Here is an 18,845-nt window from a genome sequence, read left to right as displayed (position 1 = left end):
CAATGAGAAGTCAAACAGTTTGTAGGAAGAAAACAAACTATAATACTTTTTTGTTGCGTAGCACTTGCATTATTATTTTGAGCAGGTTTGAGTTTAGTTAATTCAGCTGCAATTTCTTCTTCTCTTCTTTTTGTTGCTCTGCACTTGGGCTCCAATTTCTGTTTCCTCTGCTGTTGCTCAGCTCGACTTTTGCTCTTCTGTCGTAATCCTTGAACGATAACGAATCAGATTAACAGCTCTCTCCTGTCATGACGCAGCGTTTTCTCCAGTGTCTATTCTTCCTTCTAACCCTCTTCTTCTTCTTCTCTCTTTTTTCTCACTAATGCTTTAAGTGCATCCTCTTTTTTTTACTGCTGGGGGTGCTGGTGGTGGGGGCCAACATGGTATGTGTGTGTTACCATGGTAACAGACATAGCCATGACCCTGGCGATGGTAAGAGCCGGTACTGTTGGGTCAGTGCTGACCTCTGCGTGTCATTATCGACCACAAAGCTTTTTTTTTGCATTCTGGAAAACCTGGTCTTATTTGTTTCTTAACCAACGTTCACCCACTTGCCTTTGTGAACTTAAGCTCCACTCTTTTGAACAAATGACTCACTTGTGTTTTAAGTAAACAAAGGCAAGAGAGACCAGAGGGTGTACATGTGATTACAGTGAATAATAGCCTCAATTCAACGGCTTTATGGAAAAGTTTCCCTGCTCTGCTCCGCTCCCTCAGGGGAAACTCTAACAGCTTCAAATTGCCTGCAGCAGTTTGCTGTTGCTCCTGCTCTCCTCTGTTTCTCCTCTGCTTCTTCTCACTGCCGTACTAAGGCGCTTCATTATAAAGTAACACCACTCCACTTGCAGCCCTGGTCCTTATTTTTGTTACTCAGAAATTCGATAATGAACAGTAAAGTGTTCATCCTGTCAAAGCCACCAGTGGGCAGTGTTCTGGTGGACTGACACCCGTGCGGTTGCTTTTACTGTCGATCCAGATCAATGGTGTAGACATGACAGAGGCCAGGCATGACCAGGCAGTAGCGCTCCTTACCGGCACCTCCCCCACGATCACTCTCGTGGTGGAGCGAGACCAGAATGCGGCGGCGGGCTCTCCGGGTCAGTCCCGAGCACGCGCTCACTCCCCTCCACCACCAGAACCGTCAGATTCTCCAGACCAGGATGAGGAAGGACTACAGGGGAACCACCTGGGTCGGATGGAGGACGAGTATCCAATCGAGGTGAGGCTGGTGGAAAAAACTGATTTCACAGAGAAAAAAAAATGTTTTTGACGGTTTTGTTAAGTATTGAGAGTTAATTTTTTATTTTATTTTGGCCCCTTCCCTGTTCCTAATGCTGTCCAGCTCCAGAGAAGGTGGTGCATGGTATGAAAGTGTGATGTGATCATTTATAAAGTGTGCCATAGATTTAAGCTGGTGTAATAGCAGCTGTATCTCACTCCCACTCAGGGAACAATACAGACCATAAGGCCATTCACCTGCTCCTAGCTGTGGATTTGTGATGCATTAAAACAGAGGTGGACAATGTTGTGTCAGTAGTCTTTAATTGAGGTCAATTTCCCTCTAATCCTAACAGGAAGTGACCCTGTTGAAGTCAGGCGGTCCTCTTGGTTTGAGCATTGTCGGAGGCAGCGATCACGCCAGCCATCCGTTTGGCATCAACGAACCTGGAGTTTTCATCTCAAAGGTAACGAATCTTAAAATTCCTCCTCACCTGAAAATCTCTTCCTCCTTCATCCCCCGCTGACCGGTTCCTCTTCTTTGTCAGGTGATCCCTCACGGTCTGGCCTGTCAAAGTGGCCTGCGCGTCGGAGATCGAATCTTGGAGGTGAACAGCATCGACCTGCGTCACGCCACACACCAGGAAGCCGTGCGAGCGCTGCTGGCCAACAAGCAGGAGATTCGGATGTTGGTACGCAGGGATCCATCGCCGCCCGGGATGCAGGAGGTTGTCATCCTTAAGCAGCCGGGTGAAAAGCTGGGCATCAGTATTCGTGGAGGTGCCAAAGGTCACGCTGGAAACCCCTTGGACCCCACGGACGAAGGGATCTTCATCTCCAAGGTAGTTTATCCACCAGCCTCTCAATTCAGTGTGAAATACTCATATGAAAATGTAGTTTATAAACATATCTGTGTACCATGTATATGAATCTGTTTATTGCGGACACAAACTACAGTTCTGTCTGTTTATTGCGCCTCCAACAGGTGAGTTCCTGCGGGGCAGCAGCACGAGACGGACGACTGCTGGTCGGCATGAGGATCCTGGAGGTGAACAACCACAGCCTGCTGGGAATGACGCACACAGAGGCCGTCAGAGTGCTCCGCGCCGTGGGAGACTCCCTGGTCATGCTGGTGTGCGACGGTTTTGACGCCAACAAAGTGTCTGTGGTGGAGGTGAGGCCTTTAGAGAAAAGTTGGCATGTTGGTGAGGCCTTTAGAGAAAAGTTGGCATTTAAAGAAAAGGGTTGTTGCGATTGTGTCAAAATGGAACTTGGTGTCCAGAAATATGAACCTGTGTGTAAAATCTGTGCTAAAAACAGACCAAGAAACTCCTTCTGTTCTACACATAAACTTGTCTGAAAAATATACCAGTGGTGGCTTAGCGGTTAAGGAAGCGGACTTGGGTCCGGAAGGTTTCAGGTTTGAGTCCACCAGCTGCCCTGGGCACTTAAAGCTGCCCCCCTTGCTTACTTTGGTGATGGGTTCAAAGTGTCACAATGACAAATAATTCACTTTCACAGAAGCCAAATATATAGTTCCCAAAAACATCTCAGAATGTAATTTTTGAAATGGACCTTTAAAGATTGTTGTGATTATGTAAAAATCTCAATTTATCATTTTCATCTAGTGAAATGTTATTCTTTAATATTTGAATCTTGACTGAAGTATTTCTTGTGTTATTTGCAGGCGTCTCCCGGCATCATCGCGAACCCATTCGCAGCAGGCATTGTACGTAAGAACAGCATGGAGAGCATCTCATCCATCGACCGGGATCTGAGCCCTGAGGAGATGGAAATCATACAGAAGGTACTGAACACTTTATATTAGTGAACTTTCCTCTGGTATACATACCCGACTCACAGATGGACTCTGCTGTCTGCTCCGATTAGCTTTTTTTCCTTCTCATTAGATGAGTTTTTTTTCTTCACAGCAATTTAATTTTCAGCAGGTGTGAAATTATGTTTGACTCACTGCAGCCGCGCAAACCACAACAAACCCATCTCTCCTTTAATACAGAGAGAGATGCCAGCTCGGCAGTTTACTCTGTTAGGATTAGGTCCTGGCTGACTGCCCGTGTTAGAGGAATGTCAGTCTGTGTCGGTTTGTTGAACGATTTTGTTGGGTTTTTTTTCTGCACCTCGCTGCACCTCCACAGACTGACTGACTGTGGTTTAAACCATCATTTGAGCACGTCATGTATTTGGTTAAACTCTGTGGACGCCACATGGTCAGGAATACAGTTTTTAACGTCGTCTTGGTTTTCTTCAGGAGTCTGAGATGGTGCGGGAAACGTCGCAGTGGGAGCGAGAAGAGATGGAGAAAGTGGTGAGTTAGACTGGAACTCCCGTTAAACGTTTTAAGAGTTTAGATTCAGTCAGGTGCTCAGCTCGGTCCGTTATGGGGTGAATGAAGCTTCTCCCTGTAATGTCCAACCTTGCATGCTGTTTCTACTCCCATAGCTAATGTATAGATCACTGTCTAATGTGTGTGGGTTCTATCTCTGTTTCTCTCTCTCTCTCACCCCCCGCTCACTCTCTCTCTCTCTTTCTCTCTCTCTCAACCCCCGCTCATATCTGGTGTGTCTGGTGTGATACATCATCATCATCATCATCATCCATTCATTCCATCTTCTACCCTGTTCTCGTCCTCCGTGCCCTTTAACCCCCCCTCCTCTTCTCTGCTGCTAATCCTCCATCCTCTTGTTTCATCACTCATTGCATGACTGTGTGGTCGGTGTGTTTGGGTGTCTTCCCTTCTGTCCTCCTCCTCCTCTTCCTCCCCCCCATCCTTTCTTGGTGAAGGAGCGAATGCGCTTGGAGCGTGAGGAGGCAACTCGCCTGCTAGAAGAGGAGACTGAGGTGAGACACTCCTCAAAGGCAGGTTTTAAAAACCGCCTGTTGACGTGAAGCGGCATGGAACCAACAACCGCCGGGGAACTGCCCTCGGCGTTCCCACTTTTTCCTGGAGATTCACAGACAATAAATTCATACACATTTGTACTTTTTTTTACATAAATATATTGAGCAGTGACCCACATCTGTGTACTACCACTCAGAGCTGCTTAATCAGTGCCGCTGTACACTGACATTCTTGCCTAAAAATTTGAGTTCTCGCCAAAAAAAATGTTTTTATTTAAAGATTAAATAAAATAAAGAATTGAAACATATTTTCCTGTTGTCTCATATGGACCACTCCTCATAGTCTGGTCTATTTCTTTAGGAATTTCTTAAAAAGTCATTGTTTTTTATTTGTCTCTTGTTCCCTGTGCCTTTGAGACTTTTGTGTTGTGTCGATACTGTTTTTTTTTTCTATAAAGACACAGCCCGACCTGCTCTCACCTTGGTTTTGTTTTACTTTTCTGTAGAACATTGGCACTGGACCTTTAAAACTTGACTATAAAACCCTGGCTGCTCTTCCAACCACCAGTCTACAGAAGGTCAACAGGGTGAGTCTGTCTTTTTTAAATCAGTATAAAAAAACCAAACTCTTAGATGAGTGCGCTGGTCTTATTAGACGCTGGTTCTCTGTGGGATTTGATGGTTTGTTGTTGCTGTCGGCCATGTTGGAAATGACCTTCAGAGCTCAGAATAGTCTGTGGAAAAGTCCAAGTCAACCAGTGAAGGAATGAAGAAGACCTCCCATCCATGTGTCTAACCCCTGGTCAACTTTATGGACGAGTATACTCCCATGGCTAAACCTCCGCCATAAGTCATGTCAACTTAAGAACCTGGACTAAAGAAACACCAGGGACCTGTGGAAGAACCTGAAGAAGGTGAAGACCAGAAAACCAAAAAGAAAAACTCCTGAGATATGAGATATGGACAGTACCAGAGCCGCAGAGGAGAGGCAGGGACTGGGGGAGGGGGACAGCTGCCCACTGTCCACCGGCCTGTTCTCGGCGATATTTTAAACCTGCGTCTCTCACAGAACTGGACGGAGTCTCTTGGGAGGGTGGGGAGCCAGACGGAAACAGAGAAGGAGGGCGGGTGAGTGAGTGGGTGTGGAGAAAAAAAAAAGACAAGTGTTTCAATTGAAGTTGTTAGTCGTCAGAGGAGTTAAGTTGGAGCGGACGTCCCCTACTGTCCTGTCACCGTCCTTCTGTGAGTACGGCTCTCCTCAGTGGACTTTCTGTCCACTTTTTTTCAGTCCTTGTTCTTCTTCTTCTTCTGTTTCTTCTCTTCTGTTTCTTCTGTAGCTGTTTTTAAGCTCAATAATTTTTAACTGAAAGATTTCAGTTCACCTGTCCAACAGTAGAAGACGTTATTATATCAAACAGTTTGACCCAGACTGTTGAAGCAGTTTGTTTAGCTGCCCCACGTCCCCATGTCTCAGGGTATTAGCCCTGGGTTTGCCTCTGGGAACACGTGGTCTGGCTCAGACCGTCACCAAGACCAGTTTAGAAGCTGATGTTCCAGAACTTGGTGTGTATTTTAAGGATCTTGGAACAAGTGAAGAAAACAAAGTCTGTTTTTGTTCAGTGTGTTGTCATAGTAGCTACTCACCAGTAGTTGTTTCACATGTTGGTTGGTGGTCCAACAGTCACTGGGTGACTCTTCAGTCTACGAGCACAGACTGGCCTGTACACAGATGATATATCTGGTTGTTATGTTTCACACACTTTAAAATATAACGTCCATCATTATCTGGGTCTCCATTTAATGTTGCACAGCATTTGTCAGGATATTTTGAAAACATTTAGATGATTGTTTGTTTGTTTTCAGATTCTCTCAGGTGATAGTATAACTGAGTTAATGTTGTTTTCTGTACTTTTGGCCGTAAACAAGTATAGTTTTTGATATTTTGATAAAAGAAAATTATTTGCAGAAAATCTGAGGTCAAGGTTGGACTTTGACCAGAGAGTCAAGTGACATTATCATAAATCCAGAACGTTTCCTAGAAGGTCACGGGTTTAGAAGAATCTCCAGGATCAGCAAAGATTATTTTTCTGACAAATAAACTCATCAACTGTGACTCAGAAAAAAACAGTTAAACCTTGTACTGAGCTGTTGAGTCAGTTCATTAATTTACAGTCTGTTTATTCAAACCACTGTTAGCTGTAAGCTGCACAGTCATGTTCTGTAAAACTTTCTTTGTTGACAGGTGGTTGACTGTCTTTCTGCAGCCCACTTTAGTTAAACTGCTTTTCATTGGTACTGAGAAAGTTACCAGCTGAGCAGTTCACTGATTGATAAGTAATTCACACTGACGTGTGTGTGTGACGGGGATATATAACCCGTTTGAATTCCCGTCCCTTTTTTCCCAAGACAGCTAATTCAGTATGTAGTCATGCTGGAGGACGGACGGCTCATGGCCCGACCACAAAACTCCAGCTGTCCCTCCCGGTCTGTGTCAGAGCCAAAAGGCCACTCGTTCACATTCCATCCCACTGACCCTAATCACACCAAAGACCCTTATAGACTCTGTGCCAAAAAGATACACGTGTCTTTTACAATGCCCACATTCTGGGTCCAACTATTTTGATCCTGGGCAGATATGTCAAGGTCGCTGCTCGTGGATTCCACAGTTTGCACGGTTTATTCTTTTTTTAGGGAGATGTGAGGCTTTTCTTTGCAACGTGACTCCTCTGGGTTTTGCACCCACAGTATCAGGTGTCTGGAAGTGCATCGCTTTAAATGTTGGGGTTTTTTTTTCTTCCTCTCTCTCTCCTGTCTCGAAGCCTTATTCTCTGAGCTACTTACAGTTGGAGTTAAAGCAGTGCTGGGACACAGACGTCTCCCTGCTCTGATAATATGGTTATTTAAGGCTGAGGCCAAGAGCCTGAGCTCCATCACTGTGTCCAGTAACAGATATTATCACCTCACAAGTCCGAAATGACCAAGTAGAGAGAGAAACTTATCTCACAGGCTTCAGGAACAAATGTGAGTCGTGAGTAAGTCGTCTCAGCAGCTGAAGGATCGGGGTCGAGTTTCTGTCTGTAAAACTCACAGGAAGCTGCGAAGACCTGTTTAATGTTTTATGTTGTCTTTATTTTAAAAAGCTTAATTTATGTAAATGCAACATTTTTGTGGAGGTTTTATAGCTGACTACAAACATGTATTTTTCTGAGTGAGTGAGACGCTCGTCCCACTGTCCTTCCTTCAGTCTCTTCACTGTCTCTTCACTTCAGTTTTCCTCCTCTGATTCTGTGACTGCTCCCATGGAGGCCCCCCTGCCGGCCCAGTACGGAGCCCCTCTAGAGCCGCTGGGCTTCAGCTTAGCTCATGGCGTCCCGCCCGTTAACAGCCACGTGGATCCACAGTCCCTCAGTCTAAACATTGACCACAGTTACCCTAACGGGGCGTCCACCGCCGACAGCGTCGGTTCATCGACGACCATTCTCCCACCTGAAGAGCAGGAGGAGGAGGAGGAGTGTCTGGTGGACTCTCAGCCCATCTGCTTCAAAGAGAACCCTTTCTTGGTGGCCAACCGTAAAGGCAAAGGCCTGCCCCCGGGGGCGCAGGTCCTGTCAGGCCCACCCGTGGGCTACGGGAAACCCGGCCAACTGAAGCCCTGGTTGTTCAGCAAGGCAAGCCCCAGTGTGCCCGAGTGTGTCTTGGAGGCAGCATGGCTTTGTGAAACACACAGCGTTTTGCTTTTGGAACCGATCGTCGTTTGTGCTGTTTGTCCAAAAGTTCGGCTTCAGTTTTTAACAGTCACGCAGGTGTGATCTCTGAAAGGTCGCTCACGTCTAACTCCGATTTTGCCTGTTTTTACTTGACTGTGAAATTAAATTCATGAATGTTTTTCTTTTTAACTTCTAGACACACTGATCAACAATGAACATATTTTTTGGTATCTATAGAAAATGTAGTTTTGGCTTCAGAGATGGAAAATGTTTTAGGGCAGGAATTTGGTGGTAAAATACGTATCACGATACAAGGAGCAACGATACGATATATTGGGATATACTGAGAAAACTATAGACTTTTTTAAATTTTTTTTATTTAATTGTAGTAAAACTGTCATCCTAGTCTCAGACTCTGTCCATCAGTTACTAACATGGGAACAGAGGGATCTACATTTGGAATCACTAGAGAAGAATGAAAATAAAAAAAAATAAAATCGAATCCCATTTTCACACAGTCGGGTTGAAGTGGTGCATGTGTTTTTGCTGTGATCGTGGAGCTCGAATCACACTGTAAGGTATTTGTGCACATAGTCAGATCGACCGGAATGTCTGTCCCAACAGCTGTGAGGGTTGGGGGGGCGGGTCATAAGTCACAGGAACGTGACCTTTATGACCCACAGATAGTGCATGTTCCTCTGCGGGAGTTTGTTGTTGGTTAGATATTTAAGTGAAAACTTGTTTGAATGTTTTGTACTTTAGTCAGTGAAAGTTCAGTCTGTGTGTTTTTGATTTTTCAGGCACCTTCCTCTGACTACACCAGGACAGCCAGCCCCATCAGGGAAACCCCGTACTCCCCCACCATCCAACCGGTGAGCAGCTCCGACAGCCGCCTTTCATCTCCAGTTCTGTTCAAATCATCTTTTTTATTTATATCATCACATTCCTCATTAGAGATAAGTCCGTTTATTTTTGACCCCTGTGACCTTCCCTCACACCGTCAGCTCAGCCACCACTCCTCCAGCAGCAGCTCCCTGAGTGCAGGCAGGGAGACCCGCTTCGTAAGTGGGTCTTGTGGCCCTCGCTGCTCTGGCCTGGATTGGTTGTTTCTTTTTTTCCCAGCACGTCGGCTGCTCTGGGCTTCGCATCTTTTAATAAAACACTGGGACAGTAACTGGTGCAGCTCTCTTCAGTCTGCTGGTCTGTGAAGTAAAGCATGTTGACTGCTGCTCTGCCACCAGTTCATCACTGATGTTTGGTCTCATGCCGACCGGCTGTGCATTAACTTAGGGACGAAGGCACGACCTCTGCTGTGGTTCTTTAAAAAAAAAACAGCAACAGAGTAATGACAATTTAACACAGTATTTCTGATCATGTCAGGTGGAAATGCTGTGTTAAAATAAAAATCAATTATATAATGCAAATTTACTTGACTAATAATTCTAATAACTTTATCCAAGCTTTTGAATTAATATATATATTTTGAAAAACATAAGTTACATTTTAAAAAAGCCCCAAAATCCCTGGTCAAACTGCCTCCATCTAAAGCGCGGTGGCGTTACTTCATGTTTCATGCATTTCCTCTGACGTCATTTTAATTTTCTTGTCATTCATCAGTTTTATCGTTTTCGCAGGCGAGCGTTCATTTCACCTCCACCCCCGCGGCCAAGGACAACACCTCATCATCAGTGAGTGTCTGTGGAGCCACTTAGACTGTAATCAGTTGCAGTTTAAAGAAAAAATGCTGACGATGTTTAGAACGTCAGCCCGATTCATTTCATCCTGTGAAATTTCATACATTTAAATCAATTGACTCCATTCAATTTTTTTTTTGTTCCAACTTTTAACTTCCAACTTTTTTGTTAACACACGTTTGTCTTCTTGTTTCCAGACGCGGCCTGGTGCCATCCAGCCTGTCGGCAGAGTGCAGCCCAGAACCTCGCCCGCCACTCCAGATGGACACAGCCCCAACCCATTCCAGCATGGCCCCTCCCCCTTCAACTCCCAGACCCCTGTAAGACCCCTCACCATAACATAGTACTGTTCCACATTCTGTGCAGAGTCACACACGACAGTCTTGATGTCCAGTACCAGATCAGCACCTTCACATTTTCATGGTACAGGAAGAATTTTGTGTCTTAAAAAAAAAAGAAAAAAAGTCGAGAACCAAAGATGTGTGCGATCACACGCTGCTGCTGCCTGTGATCTTCAGAGACACAATCCAACTCTAGACTCTGGAGGCGACATCAAAACTTCAACAGTTACTGTTAAGAATCTCATGGTCCTTCATCCAAACACTTCACTCAGGTTCTCACTCAAGTCAGTAGACCGTTTATAGGGAGGAGACTGGGCAGTGTTTGCAGGCTGTGGTTGCTGCGTGAGGCCTCTGAAGACGACCAGAAAACTCACCTGGTTTTTAGAGCTTGGTTTGCTGTGCATGTTAGTCTAGGACAAACGCTGTTGTCCCTAAAGAAACTGACAGTTTTTCTCTGTAGCTTTAAGAAGTTGAAGTTGTTGATTTATCAGCCTTGTTGTGGGTCCGCACTCCCTACATTTGCAACCACTGGTGTATAGAATATGAGGTTAATGGTGGACTTGGATGATTCCTAATCCAGCAGTAGGTCAGACCTGGGCAATCTACGGCCCACTGGACTTTCTAATCCGACCCATATTTTTTGTGTATTCTTGCACATTTTATTTAGATTATTCCGCCCTAATACTGAACCGTCCCACCAGTCAAATTTTGAACCTCACTTTGGCCCTTGAACCCATGACATAGGTCTGTGTCACTGATGCCTCATGTCCAGGTTTCTATTGGTCTAAAAGCAGCTGTCAATCATTTTTCTCTCTCCTTCCGTCTACAAGCGATTGTTTAGCAAAGAGATGTGGTGGTTTTATCGACTACACCCCCCCCAGCTCTCTGGTTGACCTCTGCGGCTTCACCTTTTGCAGCAGCACTGCTCCGTCCACTTCCTATACACGAAGTCCAAGTCCTGCTGTCTGTCATTCTCCAGCATTCTCTCTCTCTCTCGCTCTCTCTCTTCACTCATATGAAACCAGCGACACACGATCGCCACCGTTGTCCTCCACAGTCGTCTTCAACTTTGCTGGTTGTTTCATAGTCTGTCCTCTCCTCCATGTGTCTGTCTGTCCATCCCCCTCCCTGCCCTTCACCTCCTCTACCCTCACTGCCCCCCCATCCCCTCCTTCCTTGCAGCCTCTCGCCCCCTCCCTCACTTCGCCCGACGAGCTCCCTCTGAATGTCAAGCAGGCATACAAGGCTTTTGCCGCGGTGCCTCGCTCTCTGGCAGTGCTGGAGCCGCCGCAGGTAGGCCACGCTGCCCGGACTGGCCCGGGTCAAGACTCACTTGAGCATGCTGATCTGCTGATTGGTTGGTCTCACCAAACCCTGACCCCCCCCCGCCCCCTTACCCCGTGCGGGGGCGGGGTCCTGTGACGTGCTGTGACGTATGGAATGCCTTCATCGTTGGTTTTTCGTGCTCCACTGTCGTCATCCGTCATTCTGGTGTTGACTCTCTGATACATCTGTGGTCCATGTGTGACTCGTGTACTAATATTCAACCCCTCCTCCAACTTACCCCCCACCTGTCCCTGTTTTCGTCTCCTGGTTTCATTAACTTTTCCTTTTCTTTTTTCCCTTTCTTCCCACCAGGACCTGTATGGTATGAAGAACAGTTTCTACCCAAACCAAGTTTCTCCAGAGGTGAGTAAACAACAACCAAAAAACAATTAGAAGAAGAACGGGGAAACACTTCCTGTTGGACCACACAGTTCAAAGGGTCAGGGGTGGGCTCCTCAGATCATCTGGAGTTCTTACTGTTTGTTTATGTTGTTTTCTCTGTAAGACATTGAGGTTAGCTTCACGCTAATGTGTTACTGTTACATTATTCATGATGTCATTGTTCAAACAAAGGTCACCAGGTCACACCGTGATACAGTTCACCACAGGAAGGGGAAGAAAATGTGGATAAGACAGAACTCGGGTGGACAGTTGGGAGGAAGGGGGGAGAGAAAACAACTGTTGGATGAAGTCAGTGTTTTTATGAGGGCACAGAAGATGACAATCATCGTTTTTATTTACATTTTTATTGAAAGTTTCCATTGTAACAGTGAATATTAAATGTAATTAATACATTCAGTCTTATACGAAGACAGGAAAGAGCCTGGTGCACCATGGGAGTTCCCCCAGCGCTTAGACAAAATTCTTATTTCTCATCTTTATTTTAAAAAAATTCTATTTAAATAAAGATAAGGAAAAAGTAGAAAAAAAAAAAATAAGACGATGCCGTTTCCATACAAATTCTCTCTGGTTTGAACAACCTGGTGATGACTTTGTGGCCTTTTCAGCCTGAGATGAGCAACGATGTATTTGATGATGACATAGACGGTCAGGACGGAGGTCAGGGTCTGACCGGCCAGGTCTCCCACTGGCCGTCACTCACGTCTGACCGTCGGGACTATATGAGCCTGGCAGCAGTGCCTCGTGTCTCCAGGCCTTCGACGGAACAGCAGGTACCCACCGCCCCCACCACAGCCCCCCCACCGTGGTGTGCTTGGTTGACCGGTGGTGGTGTCTCCGCTCTCAGAGTCTGAGACAAACCGCGCTGCTTCTGTCAGTGATGAGGACGTGATCTAAATGTTTAAAACCCAAACAGCTCCGGTGCTGGGCTCTGATCAAACTCTTCCTCTTTCTTCTTAGTTTCTGTGGCAGCGGTGGTTTTAGTGTCTGCTCTCTCTCTCTGCCGATGGCTTTACAACAAACAAAAAGCAAAAACAATCAAACTTTGACCCTTCACTTTGCCTCCTGCCTCAGAGTGAACGTCTGTGGTGCCGAGGTCTGGGCTCCCGTCCGCTCTAACCAGGACTGTTTCATTATGTAATCCTCCAGAGTCCGTCTCCTGTGAACAAGGACAGTCCAGAGCAGCGTTCCTTCAGGGACAGGCAGAAGTACTTTGAGATCGATGTGAAGCAGCAGACCCCCGAGAAACCCAGACCCAGGGTCTCTCTGGTCGGAGAGGACGACCTCAAGAAGATGAGAGAGGAGGAAGGTACGTGTCCCCGACTCATCCGTCCTTTTTCCTGCCGTCCTGCAGCTTCACCGTCTCATCCACCTTCTCTCCTAGCGAGGAAGTTTGACCAGCGGGCGCAGGAGTACCTGCTGGACGAAGATGACGAGGACGAAGAGGACGAGGACTTGGCCAAGCAAGTGAAGGTCACGGGGAAGGTGTTGCTGGACGGCGTGGAGTATAAAGTGGAGCCAGTGTCTCCTCCACCCCAGCACTACTCCACGCCTCCACACTACAACCTGACTCCACCCAGCTACTGTGGCAGCTCTGGGTGAGGACATCCACACTTTTGAACATCCAACCATCCATCCATCCATTCCTGAAACCTGATCTGAACTGCCTCTTTTTTTTATCATCAATATTCAGACCGTCGTCTGTCGATGGTAAAGGAGATTCTCAGAGGAACTCTCTGGACGACAGCTTCAGGCTGGAGCAGAGGCCGAACTCCATGACGGGGTAACGACGCAATTCTTTAAAAACAACATGATTGTGTCTGCGTGTGTGTGTTTTTCTTTTTTGTCACTTCATGCCCATCTCCTCCCCGTCAGTCTGATCCCAGTGTACACCGGGGAGTCGTCGGCTCCCATCAGAACGGCCAAGGCTGAGCGCAGGCAACAGGAGAGGCTGCGGATGCAGAGCCCTGAACTGGCGGTGGCGCTGGACAAAGACCTTTCACCTTCTGAGAAACGAGCCCTGGAGGCGGAGAAACGAGCCATGTGGAGAGCAGCACGGTGAGGGAACCATGTTCACACACGATAACGGGGTTATTTTTGGTACAGTCGGCCGTCGGAGGGACTTTTAAGTCACGTCCCCAAAGGTTCAGAGAACGCTGATGTGATCGTTTTAATGTCATACGACGGTGAATAACAACTGACGTCCGCAGGCAGAATACATCCAAGTTATCGAGGAATTATTTTTAAGCCAACTGACGTCCGCAGGCAGAATACATCTGTTATCGAGGAATTGTTTTAAAGCCTGATGGTAACAATCTGAATAGAATAGAATAGAATAGAATAGAATAGAATAGAATAGCCTTTATTGTCCTTGTACAGTGTACAACGAGATTTGAGCGCTACTCACTTGGTGCAAAAAAAGAGTAGAAGACAACAGTATATACAAACATATAACAACTGATGGTAACAATCTGAAAGAAAAGGCGTTAAAATTGACCCCATAAACAAAAATTAAAGAGAAGAAATTGTGATTTTGATAAAGAGGTGAATTCCCCCACGTCATCAAGTAAATACTCTTTTGTTTTTCTGTTTCTGCCTCTAAGTCTCCGACTTAAACTTTTCATGTTTGTGTTCACGATAACGTCTCAGACAGGTTTGTGCTTCGGTCGTTCTCTTCTTCTTCACTAGTTAATGAAATGATAGAAATGAACGAAGGTTTTTTTAAAGTAAAACTTTAGGATCTGATCTGCCGTGGACTAGGAGGCTTCAGCTGCTAGTCCTCGTCTGATGACCAGGTTTAGGTTTTGGTCGTCGTCTCTGTGTCCGAGGTGTCGTGATCACAGTGGCCGGTGTTCTGTCACTTCTCTCTGGTTTAAACCTCTCTGTTGTCTGTTCTTTTTTTATCTTCCATTCTTTGGTTTTTATCTCTGTTTCTGTCTGTGTCTGTGTGCCTTCCTTCTCCTCACCTCCCTCCCTCCTTCCTTCATCCTGGTGGACTTCATCCCTCTCTCCTCTCCTGTCCTCTACACTCCTCACCTTCCACCCTCTCCTCATGACCCTCCCTCCCTCCCCCCCTCACTGGGCACAGACCCTATGGCCTGGAGGAGGATGTTAGGCAGTATGAGCAGGACCTGGCTAAAAGGCTCTACCAGGCCCGGGTGAGGGCATCTCAGGGTGTGTCTGCAGCCTCCCAGCCCCTCACCTCCTCCACCACCACCACCTCCTCCTCCTCAGCTGCAGCCTTCCAGCCCAGGTCTGCTCCGAGGCCCCGGTGGGGGGGCGGGGAGGGGCTTTGCCGTTTTTGCGTAGTTCTGCTAGAGATCAGATTTGATTAGGAAAGGTTCAAGAAAGCACTGGCAGCGTCCACTCTGTGACGGTGCTTCCACTGCCTTTTCTAAACGCTGCCTTGCTTCTGCACGTCCGTTGCTGTTCCCGTCCCTCGCTTCCTGTTTCCTCCCTCTCTCTCTCTCTCCTATGTCTTGTCTCCCTCTCTCTCTCTGTGGTATTTTCCTGACTTTTATTTCTGCCTTGCTCTCCTCTTAATGTTTTTTATCACTTTTACAATGTCATTGGAACTAACACACGGCCTGCGGTAAGTTTGTGAGCTGGTTGTGAGTTGAGGGGAAACCTACTGAGCAGCAGCAGCAGTAGGTCGTCCTTTTCCTGGAATGCCCCCCCCCCGACCTTTGAATGTGCCATAAATTAAAGATGGTTTGTCATGGCAAACCAGGACAAGGAGCGCCCAGCAGTGGTAGAGAGTGGCACTGCACCCACCTTACCGGGGTGTGTGTGTGTGTGTGCTTGTTGGTAGTTTTACTACCTTAAATCCTACTGCAGTACTTTAACTGAGAGCTGTGGTTTTTTATTTGTTTTCTCGTAGAATGAAGTCTCTGGAACAGGACGCACTGAAGGCTCAGATGGTCATCGCCAAGTCTCGGGACGGGAAGAAACGTGGGACCCTGGACCAGTTGACGGAGTCCCCATCACCTGCTCCGACACCGTCTCCTACACCCATGGAAGGTGAGAGTGTGTTTTATCTGGAAGGGGAATCACTTCTCTTTATTAAAACCTAAAGTTGGCCCTCACTGATTTAAATTAAAAAAAAAAAGTAAAAACAAATTAAGGGCAGTCAAGATCATGAATAGTCTGTGATTCAGTGTTTTTTTAATTGAAATATAATCAAATTCAATGCATATAAAAGTAAATATTTCTTCTTTTGTTTGGCAGAACTCAGTCCTCGTGGGATGACGTCACCGGGCAGACTGGTGAGTAGAGAAACCTTTCATCTCCAACGCTGATATGTTCCGATTTATCCTAGGACAGAGAAAAACGTTTGAAGTTTATTTCTGTAACAGAAAGACAAATATCAGCAGGCAGAGGTCAGTGTAGTTCACCTGTTTTTATTTGTCACTAATCCAAGTGATGGGATTATTAGTCTGGAATAACAGGCAGAGTGACTCGGTGTATTTCAGTCAGGACTGTTTGTCTCGGTGGTGTCTGGTAGAACACGGTTCTTTTTATAAACTTTAGTTCAGCGGTTGTTGACACAGTTATTGGACAAACGTCGTCTGCCTCAGATTCAAGACTTTAATGATTGATTACGTTAGCATATTATTTATGGTGTTAAGTTTTGGCTGTAGTTTTCACCTGTCTTTACTGTTGTTACTGTTGTTTATGTATTTTTCCGGTTGTGTCCTGATGTGTGGACAATTGAAGTCGACGCATGTTTGTAATTTTATTTGTTGAAGAAAACGTAGTTAACGTTTCTTTTTGGTGCGAAGGAAGAGGCTAGGATTCGTTTAACCTCCATCAGACTCATTCTCACTTTAACCAATCAGAGCTAAGAAAACTCATCATGTGCCAATCACCCATCACTCTCCTGTTGTTTCCTGTTTCATCACTCCTCTCCTTCCCATCCCTCTCTTATGTTGTCGTTTTTTCTCTCCGCACATTTGTCCTCCTCCTCCTCTCTGTCCTCCTTTGTCCTCTGTCCTGTCCTTTGACCTTGTCTACTGTCCTTCTAGTCCCTGTCCACAAAGAAGTTTGACTACCGACAGTTTGCTGCCATTCCTTCTTCCAAACCCGTTTACGACATCCAGGTATTGGCCGCATGCTGAGACCTCCCCCCCTTCCCCCTTCTCCCCACCCTTGGGGAGTCGGTCTTTTACCCCCTTGGCTCTCCCCGCTGCCCTCACCCCCACTCCCCCACCCCTTGGCTCTCCCCGCTGCCCTCACCNNNCTCCCTTCTCTTCATCAGCAGTAACTCCTCATCACTTCTCAGCTAACTACTCACCAAGAACCCAGCTCTTCTCCATTTTGTTTGTTCCCACTAACCAGAACCAGTTCCAGGTGACCTGACAGGACGCCCGGTGTCTCCCCCTCCCTCACATTAACATCTGACTCCCCCCTGCCTCCCTGCATGTGTCACACTTCACACAGGAATAACACACACTCAGGGTTTTTACTCCCTGGACGACGGGGGCGGAGCAGAGAAACTGCGGAGCTCAGGAGCTGGTGTTTGTCTGTGGTTCTACTGGTTTAAGGTGTTAGGACTTTACTGGTCTGGGCTTGTGTGTGTGTGCGCGTTGTCGACAACAGTACTGCACCAAAAACCCCTGGAACTTCTGAGCTAACGTGACCCTGTGCCTGTGCTCTAACCCGTGGTTCCCTCCTGGGGTCTGAGTGACTGCAGCTGCTGGGACTGACACCTAGGTGGAGCTGCTGGGGCTGATAACGCTTCTCTGCTCACAGGGTGGAGGCTTCCTCAGGGGGGAGGAGAGCGCAGTTAACACCCTCCCCCCTCCTCACTCACCCTCCCCCCTTACCCCCTGTTACTCACCTCCTCACTGTCTTCTTCTTGTCTTCCCACAGTCCCCTGAAGCGGACGACCTGCAGTACATGGACGACGGCTCCAGTAACCCAGGTGAGGCGTTCACTGTCACGGTGTCTGTGTGGGAGAAAAGACAGTAAAGAGTTGATCTCCTCACACCCTTCTGTCCCCTTTAATTCAGGTTACTACCTGGGATTCACAGCTCTTTTTGGTAGGATCCAGTGTGTGCACGTGTGTGTGTGTGTATTCTAACATGCTCGGTGTGTTCTGTAGCTGTGGTTCCTGGTCTTCAGCAGAACTTACAGTCTTACTGTTGCCATGGGAGAATCAGTTCTGTGATATCGATATTCAATCAGTACTCACATGAGTGTCGATTGAGTATCGATTACTCTCATAAAGTACAGGTACTAATTAAAAACAAATCACACCAGTGATCGGTATCAGTGTTGTTGAAGAAAATGCAGAAAAGTAATCGGTTTCACATCGAATCATAATCTCTGGTCTCGCCCCGTCACTAACTCCGACCTCTGTCAACCTGTGCACGACACAACGTCTTGACGCTGATGTTTAACATTTTAACATTTAAAATTTTAAATTAATACATTTATTTTTTATTTAAATTTTAATATAAATAAATACATTTATTAAAATGTATTTATTTATTAATTTATTAAAATATATATTATATAATTATATATTATAATATAAAATATATTTTTTTTCTTATATTATTTATATATATGTAATATATATATAACTTATATATATAAATTATATATAAATTAAAAAAATATTTATTTAAATAAGATAAATTAATACAATTTTAACATTTGACTGTTAAACAGGCTGATAGCTGATTGGTCGATTCCTACTGACATCTAACGTGGTTGGTAGTCTCCACCGAGTGTCCCCTCAGTTTAGTCTACAGAGAATATACTTTGAAAAGGCTGCACCACGTGACATATCCTCTAACCCAGAGTGGTTACATCGAGGGCAGCTGGACGGAGTAGGATTTTTTTTTTCTTCAGTTTCTTCAGTTCACTGAACTAAAGTGAAGAAGCCTCCTGGACGAGAGGTAAAAAAAAAAAAACCTACTCCGTCCAGTTGCCCTCGACGACTGAGAACAGACAAATCCACTGACCTGACCTCAGGCGTTTGTTTTGCTTCCAACTGTTGGGTTGCAGATCTGTTTTCTGTCCGCTGCTCTTCGGGTCCTGCTTGGTTTCATCTGCTGACTTTAGTCGTTGGGCTTCTCTGGCAGGTGCCGGGGGTCCGGGTGGTCGTGCCGGAAGCTTCCTGACAGTCGCTTTAGTCTCTGTGACGTCTTCTCTGCTTCTCTGTGGTCTGTGGGTTGAAAGTGAACCTTTTTTTCACTTTTGTTTCCTTCCGTAGGGCTCACGGCTGACCCTGAGGCAGAGATGATTCCCACCATTGCCGCCCCGCTGCCCACCACCTCCGCCCTGGAGGAGAT

The 18,845-nt window shown here is 46.2% G+C and overlaps 1 protein-coding gene and 1 long non-coding RNA gene across 2 annotated transcripts in view; one reads left to right on the top strand and one right to left on the bottom strand.

Annotated features, from left to right (window-relative positions):
• The window catches only part of scrib (scribble planar cell polarity protein), a 55,653-nt gene that overhangs the window by 35,672 nt on the left and 1,136 nt on the right, over positions 1 to 18,845 (top strand). Inside the window, 25 exon segments of the mRNA XM_017031633.2 lie at positions 969 to 1,219; positions 1,575 to 1,685; positions 1,767 to 2,060; positions 2,204 to 2,392; positions 2,906 to 3,025; positions 3,488 to 3,544; positions 4,021 to 4,077; positions 4,584 to 4,664; positions 7,347 to 7,745; positions 8,585 to 8,656; positions 9,419 to 9,472; positions 9,676 to 9,798; positions 11,002 to 11,112; positions 11,458 to 11,508; positions 12,153 to 12,317; positions 12,694 to 12,853; positions 12,929 to 13,142; positions 13,238 to 13,327; positions 13,420 to 13,602; positions 14,633 to 14,797; positions 15,425 to 15,564; positions 15,772 to 15,809; positions 16,569 to 16,643; positions 17,416 to 17,458; positions 18,767 to 18,844. Of these exon segments, the coding sequence (XP_016887122.1) occupies positions 969 to 1,219; positions 1,575 to 1,685; positions 1,767 to 2,060; positions 2,204 to 2,392; positions 2,906 to 3,025; positions 3,488 to 3,544; positions 4,021 to 4,077; positions 4,584 to 4,664; positions 7,347 to 7,745; positions 8,585 to 8,656; positions 9,419 to 9,472; positions 9,676 to 9,798; positions 11,002 to 11,112; positions 11,458 to 11,508; positions 12,153 to 12,317; positions 12,694 to 12,853; positions 12,929 to 13,142; positions 13,238 to 13,327; positions 13,420 to 13,602; positions 14,633 to 14,797; positions 15,425 to 15,564; positions 15,772 to 15,809; positions 16,569 to 16,643; positions 17,416 to 17,458; positions 18,767 to 18,844 (3,321 nt within the window).
• LOC107988386 (uncharacterized) lies at positions 15,712 to 18,760 on the bottom strand. The gene is made up of 3 exons (XR_001759905.2): positions 18,516 to 18,760; positions 17,384 to 17,491; positions 15,712 to 15,858 (listed from the first exon to the last, which is right to left on the bottom strand). It is a non-coding gene; the product is annotated as an uncharacterized LOC107988386 (long non-coding RNA).

This window comes from Cynoglossus semilaevis, chromosome 3, assembly GCF_000523025.1.
Source record: "Cynoglossus semilaevis isolate Cse_v1.0 chromosome 3, Cse_v1.0, whole genome shotgun sequence".
Taxonomy (NCBI): Eukaryota; Metazoa; Chordata; class Actinopteri; order Pleuronectiformes; family Cynoglossidae; genus Cynoglossus; species Cynoglossus semilaevis.
The sequence above is the reverse complement of the archived record's forward strand: the minus strand, read 5'-3'. Positions and strand labels throughout refer to the sequence as shown.